We start from the raw sequence: 10,789 nt of genomic DNA on the forward strand, positions 1-10,789 counted from the left end.
TTATCTTTAACAAACATATAAAGTTGATGATATTAAATAAAGTTTTATCGAAACATTGATTAAATGTAGAAAAAATTTCATTACAACGATTTAATGGTACCATTCATGACATAGTATGCAATCGAGTATGACATCGATTCATTGATATCGAGAAAAGCGATAATCGATAAAATATAAGAATTCATTCAAACAATGCAATTTTTTGATCGATAATTTCGTTAAATATATATGTTACTTTTTAATATTATCGATTCATGAAAATTATCGAATTTTAATATATTAAATATATATTAAAAAGGATAAATAAATTGCAAGAATATTCAAAGAGAGATTTTTGAGAGAAAAATTAACACAATTCTCTTCGTTAAGATGGTCATATCATTTATGGAATTTGCAAGCATCATGCGAAAAAGAAATCTAACCGTATCATAAGTATTCATAAGTATTCATGGCGTAATTTAATAGTTATGTTCAAATCAATTTTGGAAATTAAATATCTTATGCTCATAACATTAATTTTATAATTTTAGAACTGTAAGAATCTAATATATCCGTGTATGAAATATAACATGTTTATATTTATTAGCAATTAATTAGACAATAATTGTTATTAAAAAATTGTGATGCATTTATGAAATACGTTTCATAATTGTATTATTAATTTGTTATAAGATAGTAGATGTGATAATATTTCTTTTTGATTCAATTATATATATAATTATACATATAATTAATATATATATAATATATAATAGTATATAGTTTTAATCTTTTTCACAATATTACTGCATTTATTTTTTTTCAATGAATAATATAATAAAAATGTAACGTGTGAGTATTTTTTATTAATTTTCATTTTATTTTTATCAATTTTATTTATCTTTATTAATTTATAAACAATTTATTTATCTTTAATCTTAATAATATACTAAGGACAATGTTACAAATGAGAAAAGCGCCTTTCAGGCATTGCTTTCTTTCCAATTTGTCTAACAGGGGTGAATAATTTCGTTGGTTTGTTCTTTGAATACCATGTATGCAGATCGTGTAAAAAGGGTTTGGTTAATTTTCGTAATTCCTCTTGCCTTTCAGGTTCAGTTTTTGGTAATTCTAAATCTTCGTGTATAGGATACCATCGAATATCCTTATCATTATCTTCATCATAATCCGATACGACTGCTACAAAACAAATTTTAAAATCATTTGTAAGATTCCAATTATAAACTCATTTGATAAAATAAATTAAAAAGATATTAAGAGCCTGATAATTATTTCTATAAAATTCTAAGAAACATAAAAAAAAAAAGATTCAGATAGATAATTTTGAAAGAGACACGTGAAAAATCAATTATTCGATAAATCTTAAAAAAGATTTTAAAGATTTTAGTTAAAAAAAAAAAAGAAAAAAAGAAGTGTAAAATGCTCACGTATATGATGTTTTTCAGAATAGCAAACGTCTTCTTCAACAGGTGGGCTTTCTGCTAAGGTTTCGGGCTCTTTCAGAACGACTTTAAAGGTATCTGCTTGATGCAAGGTATCAATCATACTTGTGTCGCCTGAACCCTGTTCAAAATTCAATCATTTCCTCAATCGAAAAATACATGCGCAAAAAATTAAACCGACAATATATTTGCATTTTCGTGCTACATACATGTTTCAATGCGTAATCGCGTTAACCTTGATACAATATTATATGAAAAATGCATGTGATACTTTGTATACTCAATGACGTAGCGAAATGAATAGATCATGTACAATAGTTTATTATGTATGTGTGTCTCGTCAAATACTTTTTATACGCGCCTCTTAATTCAAATTAAGAATAAAAAAATATATTCATTTTAATAATTAACTTGTAGATTCATTGATTTATTTTTCGCTACTTGCAAATCATCGAATAAAAAGGCAACTTTTATGTGGCGTGGCAAATGAAACTCGTGCATCTGACGATTCTAGACGGGAAGAAACAATATTTTGATACGATATTCCGGATATTTAATTTTACAGATGCGCTATTTTCACGCTAACAACGCCATGAACTAGTTAACTAAATTGTTTTATTTTTGTTTTAAAGATCAAATAGACAAAGATAATTCTTTTGGAGAAATTTGAATAAAAAAAAGATTTGATTTATATATTTGAATTTGATATAAATAATAATGTTAGAATAAAAATAAAATAAAATTTTAGAAGATTTACTTTTTCCTCGTTAAAACAACATTGAAAAAGATATATTTTTATTCATTTTTTACGAAACAAGGAAAAATTGAATACGTTTGATTTTTTGCACGTTATTTCAAACATTTATGCAAATGTAATTACGTGTTTATCATTCTTTTTCATACTTATATATAATCGATATGTCGTTAAGAAAAAGAAAAAAAGAAAAATAATCAGAACATGTTCTAACTAGTTTCATTCAAAACACGTTTGCATGAAAATAGAATATAATTAGATCGGAGTTAAGTTTACAACACGTGAAGATTAGATTATTGAAGCTATATTTTATATGCGAAATCTAGATCAATAATCGGATTAAAGTAAATTAGTGATTAAGTAGTGCTATTTAAAAATAAAAAAAAATATATTATATTGTAAAAACGGTTTACAATAAAATAATAAAGCTATTTTTGAAAAAATTTTAAACTGCAATATAAAGTTTTTCTTTTTGAGATGGCCTCGATAGCGAATCGCTAATGTCATAAACGTTTTTCCCAGGATTCTCAATTCGAGGTCACAAGCCACAAGTCTGAAAGTTTCTACTTTAACTTTCCCTAGACATTAAACAATGAAAATAATTACAAACGAAAAAAAACAATCGGTCACTTTCGAATTTTCCGCCATCGAAGCTTCCATTCCGCTCAGTCATCGTACTTTCATTGTTCAATATAAATTAAACAAAATAAAATTACACAAAATTGAACATGGTGATTTAATTTACGTAACTCCAACTGATTTTTTTCATAAAATTAATAAAAATATATTTTTCCAATATCCTCTAATCTCGTTTTAACAATGAAATAATGATTTTTTTCTTTTAAATTAGAGTAATATTGTAAAAATTGAGAGAATTTGGTAAATCAATCAAGATTCTTATACGCGATATATTATATGCATGTATATTTTCACTTTCTCTATTTTACACTTTCCACTCAATTCACGTAAACAAAAATACATTTAACCATAATTTGAAACACGTTAGTACGCATCTCTGTTGCTTACAAAACATGTTATAGATAGATATAGATTAGATATTTAAGCAATGAATTTAAGTTAATTATTCGTAAAACAAGAATGAAATATTGATATTCTAAAAAACAATACTTCTATTATTATATAATTAGAATTATATATAAGAATCATTTGTTATTTGTATTTAATACTTTTTGTCTAAAAACAGTAAGTGTTTTATTAATTTATATTTCGTTTATCAAAATATTACATTTTACTATTATTCAGATTTAATTTTTTCAAAATTAAAAATATTAAGAACAATCCAAAAAATATCTTATTCGAAATTGTTCAAACAAAAAATTAAAATGAAATAAACTTATTAACATTTGAAAACCAAATAACCTGAAACAATCTAAAGAATAATATTATTTATTTATTTAAATAAATGAATACATAATTATTTCAAATAATATCTAGCCAGACAAGGCAATATATTACTTTTAATGATCATTTGCAAATGTTTCATTTAAATAATGTCCAAATACTTAAAAACAATATTATGCCTGATTAAGTGTCATATCATATTTCTGTTTAAGATTGCTTTAACGATTTAATTTCTTTTTTTTTTTTTGAAATTTTTGAAATAAAGAAGTAACTTTACTCACTCAACGTTAAGAGAAACTCGATACTATGCTCAATTCTTATACTCAAAAAGTATAATACCTGTAATCGATGAATTGCACCCGGTATATATTTGCTAGGATGATCTATCTCGAGTTTTTCGCTAATTTTCACGTCTTGCAAAAGGTTTTTATCAAACTTCTCGTACGCGTAGTCGTTTATATTTCCAACTGGAGGAGGAATACCGCTCGGTTTTTCGGTTTTATCTTTCCACCAAAATGGCACTTTTAATAGATTGCACGGTTCTTCATCCTTCCTGCATAAGAAATATCGTTTATCATTCGTTTTATTGTAATTGTGAAAAGATAACGGCAAAAACACTTACTTAACCGTTTCTTCTTTTTGAGTATTGCATGGTATGATGGGTGCTTTCTGTTTTTCAAGCTCTTTCATTTGCTTTTCACGTATGTACCATAATTCATATTGCACCGATCGGGGAAACACGGAGAATAAAGCTGTGCAGGGAAGAAGATATTTGGAATGAATTAAAATTTAGAAAAGAAATTGGACTTTCTAGAAATTATTTATTGAAAATTTAAATAATTTTTATTTATCTTTCAATTTCTTATTGGGAATTGAAAAGGGTTTATTGCCATTGATGGATCGATGATTAGCAATTAGATTAATTTTTCCAACGACTCGTTGGAATTGGGTTACAAATCACTCGTGACTCATTAACGAATTAGTGTCGTTTATGATTCACTTCGTCATTGATTGCTTCTCGGATGTTAAATTATTTTTTTACGTTTGATTGGCCGATATTCGATTGGCCGAAATTGCCAGACTGGTATGTGTCGATCTATTATACTTTAAGTGGGTAACAATTAATATCCCAGACAACCAGGAGGATCTTACAATGTCGCAAATCCGTATCGAAATAAAATAATATCTCCAAATCAATATTTATATAAATGTTTTCTTATACATTATCGATTAAAGTTAATCTCAATTAATAAATGTCAAAAATTAGTCATTCTATATATATATATATATATATATATATATACAATGCTAATTCACTTCAATATCTGAAATCTAAATTTATTAATATTTCTATTATTGTATTATTGTTACTACATTGTTATTATCTATTTAATTCTATTTGTTATTTTTATCTATTATTTTTATATTATATCATATATTTATATGATATGTCTATTTATCATCTGTCTAATTCCAATAATCTATATGAAGATATATCAGAAAAAAAAACATTTTTTTCGCTTAAATAGAATTTAAAAATTTTTAATCAAATATATTTGTGATTGAAATGAAAATATGATTATTGATAGAAAAAATATATAGATTTTAAATTAAATATTATCAAAAAATTTTTCTTCTTTTTATCAAAGAAATCTTAATTCTATCTTTCTAGAATTTTTATGATTTCATTTTATTAAATTGATGATCAAAGCAGATCAGAATAATACGTTTCAATGATATTTTATCATTTGTAAAAGATTATACATTTTACCAGAAATTTCATTATTTTATTTTTCTAAAATATTTTTTTTATTTATTTGCAAATATTCTTTAAACAATCAATTTTTTTATAAAGAATTATCAAGTCATTCTATTCGATATATAATAATTGTAGAAATATACTTTGCAAATTTTAATTTTTAATAAATTAATTTTAAACTTGTAGTTTTAATAATAAATTATACAAATAAATTTTGCAAAAAAATGTAAAACATGTGATATTAGAAACAGAAGAAAACCGAATATCCGAACGTTAATTAGGAATTAGAAATCAAACAGTATATTTCTCAAATTTTCTCCAAAACCAAGTGTTCAAATAACGAAAAAAAAAAAAAATTGGGACAACTTAATAGAATCATACTTTTTGCCCACTTGTACAATCAATTACCAGACACTGTGTGAATTAAAATTTACAAAATTAAAAATTTTTGCATTCGTTATTCGTAAACACATTTAAATAATATAATTATATTAAAACGTACAATAATACGACATAAAATTAACAAAATTTATGTCTTATCATATTTTCAAGTATTTAATTTAAAAATATTTAAATTAAAAAATACAAATTTTCATAAGCAATAAGTATTTGATTAATAAATGATACCAACGTTTTTGCTTTCGATGATAAATCAGCTCCGATTTCGGCAGAAAACAAAGCGTTCTGAAAACGAGACCATCATCTTTCGTAGGATGATCCACGTACATTTTATCCTTGTTAACCCATTCTTGTAAAACGCGTGGATTCACTTCCTGTATAGGCGCTAGAGGGTCGACTGTAACAATTACGCGATATTCTAATTCAATTGACTTAACTCAATTGTGGCATAGTTTTTTATTGTCACTAACAGGAGAAGAATCGGTTAAACGATGCGGAATAAACATGTAATTTGCACTTTGTAATGTAATGGAATATTTATATAATATGTATTATTAATGATTAATTTTAATTAATTTTGATCTTTCGAGATACAGATATACATTCTATATATATAAATAAAAAAAGAGAAAACTTAAACAGATTGCTTCTCAGATTGTTTAAAGTTTCCTTTAAATCACGATTGAATTACGAAGTAGAAACAAAGGATCTGAGATTATCGTGATATTAATTTTTATTGTTTGAATAAATAAATAAAAAAAAACACGTAATGGAAATAAATAAATAATGCAAGAATTTATCAACGATACGCAATGTGACCGGTTTTAAAATTATTATTTTTATTAGTAAACTTTAGACAAACCATATGCTATGGTTATTTATGAATCGAGAGTATGGAGATACGCATTTCGACTTCTAATATTCTATTCTAAAAAAGTGTCAACATAGATTTTCTAATATATAAAAGTATATGTAGCATTGCCAGTTGATGCGCATAATTAATAACAGTGGAATTATTTGAATCGATTTGCGATTAGAAGATAAATTTTAAAAAATTTCGCGACGAAGAAATCGTTTATCAACAGTTTATCAGAAATACAGTTTGCATAAGTATGAGCAGAAATGTAAATATTGTTATCGATCTAATTCTGCGTTGCATCACACTAACTGCAAGTTTCGCATTTTGGTAAAAGCGAATGCTTAATATATATAATATTTTCTATTTAGATTTATTAGGTATTTATTTATATGATGCAAAGTTTGGCTATAAAAATCTGGGACATCTCGATATCTTTTACTTGGATCGAATTTTAAGAGTTTATTTTCAAAATTTAAAATCCATTACACATCACTTGTTGTTTCTTCAAACGAATGGACTTTTAATGCGTTTGGAAAAATTAATAATGATATATATATATATATCAAAACGAAGAATTTTGATGAAAGATCATTTAACGATTGAAAAAAGATCGAATCAAAGATAATTCGAACATCGTGGAAAAGTTCATTTTCGTTTCATATCTATTCATGAATATTAACATAAAAATATATATCTGTGCATAATATTAGCACATGCACATTGAATTTTAAACATAAACGATGAATGTATTAAAAATATTTATTAAACATTAATATTTGTTTTCAAAAGCTAATTAAGATTGTATTAAACAAATCGATTTACGTAATTTTAATGAATTTTCCGCATAGAAAATTTTTCCTAAATTTATCGCACATTTTATAAATTCTCTTTGGTTATTTTTTCCTTTTTTCACGAGTCCATAAATGTGAAAACATTTATTCCAAAGCGAACAAAGTAGTCGTTCTTCGAAGAGTTATCGTTTATATTTGAACAAGATAATCATTATTCAAACCGTTACACTTACGTATTGTCCGTTTGATCGGCTTGAGGTGCTTAGCCACGCATTTATGGGACATGGACGGTTTTCCATGGTAAAATATTCCATCAGATTTCAATGTTGGCGAAACATCGGTTAGATAATAATCGAGAGGCGGTGGCTCAGGAAACTAGAAACGTGACAGGGTGATTATAAAGTAATTTTACGATTTTACGAAGTCGTTGGCCATCGAATTAGTTGTAAAAATTTATATCTAGAACATTACTTGTCATAAATTACAAATTGTCTTTGGGCTTGGATTATATCAAGCGATAACGATCGTGTGCACGTAATAATTAATTCGTTATTATCTTGCATTTAACTTGTGCCGATCATTAATTATAAGCAAAGATAGTTATGAATATCTATGTTGATGAATTATTAATGAAAGTTGGAAAGAAAAGTAAGTTGAAAATATAGAGTTTAACAGAAATGTGTTTCCTTCGAATTAACGATGTTTAATATCTTAACGAGAATTATTGATGAATTAATGGACGGTTTAATTTTTTTATTTAAGCATGATTCAAATTTTTCGTGTAAAGTTATAACTCTTTCGAGATTATTGAGATAACACATCTCGAGATAATTTATACGAGAGCGATAGGATACGTTATTAATAAAGTTTCTAATATTATATATTCTAATATTCTAATATTACAATATAATTATCTGATATTATAATAAAGCTCATTTTTTTTTTAAATTCATTTTATCGTATTATATCATTGCGTTCATTTTTCAAAAGAAAACGTTTTGTTTCGAAAGGATCGAAGAGGTTATACGTTAAAATTATTCTTTTCGTTAAAATTTTCGTGTACGAACGTCTTAGCAACGTAAAAAGCTTATTATTTATTATTGAACTTTGCCATCATATATCGCATCGTATATTTCAATTCTTTAATAATCGAAAAAGAAATAGAAATTTTAAAACTAATTTCGATGATCAAAGGCTATATATACGAGCATAATATATATACATATGCATATGTGTATATATATATATACATATATATACACGTGTGTGTGTGTACATATCATCGTACCATAAACATTTTCACGTAATTGAATTTAGAAAAAGAAGAAAAAAAAGAATCGTTTCGCACGTGGAAAATTTACTGGAATAAAATTACCGATTAAATTTATACGGATGTATAAATGACATAATCGAGACGATTATTCACTGAAGTTTTACAAGAACTAGAAGGAATTTGGCCTGTCATCGCGTATAGATAAAGATAACCATATCTCGATTGTATCGAGATGACATCGTTGTTTAGACGCGCGAAACGTGAACGAGGGAATAGCTGCTCCTCCTCCCCCCCGTTCCGGTTTCGACTTCTCGTCACCGCATCATCTCGCAACGCTTGATCAATCGAAAGTTTGAACGAGGGAGTTTGCAGGAGGGAGAGATCGAAACCAGTTCTCCAAGGTTCTCGCGTGTAACCGCCACGACTAATCGATAACCCGATCGATCTTGCGGGCGAAATCGAATCCTATGGCAAACATCACGGAACTACCTTTAACCTAATTGTCAGGATTCCAAAAAAATTCGAAGTGTTAATCGAAATCATTTTTAATCGATGGAAATTTTACGTAAATCACGTATTTTATCCCTCGTTTTCAAAGAATTCTGATGTCGCCATCGAGCCGAACAACAGGTTGCATTAATGGAGCGTGGTCAACGTGGTTCGAACAAGAAGGCCTCGAAAGAAATCAAGGAGAAAACGGACGTGGTGGCGATACCGGAGTTCGGTAGCCGTGAAGTGATCGCGTTCGAAAACAAGGAGCAATACCTCTTCCTGTTGGAATTCTTCATTCACCACATGACCAGTGAGCGTTTAGCGAAACTCAATCAAATGTTCTTTGTCCCAACCACGATATCCGTCGAGTTTCTCAATTTCACCGGGAGGGAGGGTATCGAGATAACCCCGGTGGACCCGATGTTCCACCCCCAAGCGGGGATAGCGGACGACATCGAGTATTTCTTTTCCGGTCGTTCCGTGATGTTCGCCATCGATCAGTACAACGTGATCAACAAACTCTTCGACCTGATCATCAAGGTATGCGTGCAGAAGAAAATGCCGGAGGGTGTGAAACCGGACGTGCTTGTGGGTAGCGGGGAGTTGGACCTTACCAAACATTTCGCCGCGTTGAGGAAAGAAATGCTTCAATGCTGGCACAAAATGGCGCCACCGCCCAAAGTGTTCGAGGGCGAGGTGCCCCTGATCTACAACGACAACGTGATCGGGGCCGTGTGCATGTACGTCAGGGTATCCGCGTTCGGGCAAACGATCGTCACCGAGTTCGAGGCGCCACCGGAACGAACAGTCTCCTCGTACATCTTCAAAGGCGACGAGTGCAACGAGAAATCGGTGGCCTACAAGTGTCGTATCATCGATTCCCAGATCATGGACGTTTGCAGGGATTCGAAGGACGAGCTGTTGAAAAACGGCCCGCCTTGCCGCGTTTGCATCAAGGAGCAACACCCTTGCACACCTTGCGGGGACCCGACGGGGGCGACGTTGAAGCCGAACGTGAGCCGGAAGGGGATGGAATCGAAGCCCCCGAGCGGCTTGCTGACGGCGTCCCGGTCGAAGCCTGAAACTTGCGCGGACGTGCACAAGACGGGCCTGATACAATCGAGTCGCGGGCCTGTTCAACCGTGCGGGAAGGCGGTCGTTCTGAAGGTGTCCGGGATCCTGGACACCGGCCAGGACAAGAAGCCGACGGTCACCGTGGCGGCCGAATCGGATGCCCCTGGCCCGGATACGTCCGATCCCGATCACGACGTGTTCGTGCTCCGAATCGGGAAGAAAGGGATCGTCGGGGTTGGGGAGAAGTCTGACATACAATTGGAGATGAAGACGCCGAAAGGGCCGGAAAGGGGGCCCCCGATCAGATGCGAGACGAGGGAGATGCAGACGGAAGAGAAGAAGGTGAAAAAGAAGGCGAAGCCGAAGGAGAAGAAGGAGAAGAAGAAGAAGTGAATAGGTGTGGATCGTTTTAAGAAATTTCTTTTCCTTCGATTGGATTTCCGATGAATGATATTGATCTCATTGTTGCGTGTATATTTGTATTTTATATTTATATCTATATTGATTTATTGATCGAATTATTAAAATGATTGTTGAAATTGAATTTAATTATTTGAAAGTTCTAGTGATCTAGTACTTTTTTT

The 10,789-nt window shown here is 29.9% G+C and overlaps 2 protein-coding genes across 2 annotated transcripts; one reads left to right on the forward strand and one right to left on the reverse strand.

Moving 5' to 3' along the window:
* Positions 1-836: 836 nt before the first annotated feature.
* LOC108001612 (uncharacterized) lies at positions 837-8,780 on the reverse strand. The gene is made up of 7 exons (XM_028668562.2): positions 8,655-8,780; positions 7,600-7,741; positions 5,949-6,113; positions 4,181-4,310; positions 3,898-4,111; positions 1,428-1,563; positions 837-1,179 (listed from the first exon to the last, which is right to left on the reverse strand). Exons 1-7 carry the CDS (start codon positions 8,661-8,663, stop codon positions 941-943), a joined length of 1,035 nt encoding a protein of 344 aa, XP_028524363.2. The 5' UTR covers positions 8,664-8,780; the 3' UTR covers positions 837-940.
* On the forward strand, positions 7,523-10,746 carry LOC108001611 (uncharacterized). Its single transcript, XM_017062686.3, has 2 exons — positions 7,523-7,757; positions 8,684-10,746. Exon 2 carries the CDS (start codon positions 9,279-9,281, stop codon positions 10,596-10,598), a length of 1,320 nt encoding a protein of 439 aa, XP_016918175.1. The 5' UTR covers positions 7,523-7,757; positions 8,684-9,278; the 3' UTR covers positions 10,599-10,746.
* Positions 10,747-10,789: the final 43 nt, after the last annotated feature.

This window comes from Apis cerana, linkage group LG1 (assembly GCF_029169275.1).
Source record: "Apis cerana isolate GH-2021 linkage group LG1, AcerK_1.0, whole genome shotgun sequence".
Taxonomy (NCBI): domain Eukaryota; kingdom Metazoa; phylum Arthropoda; class Insecta; order Hymenoptera; family Apidae; genus Apis; species Apis cerana.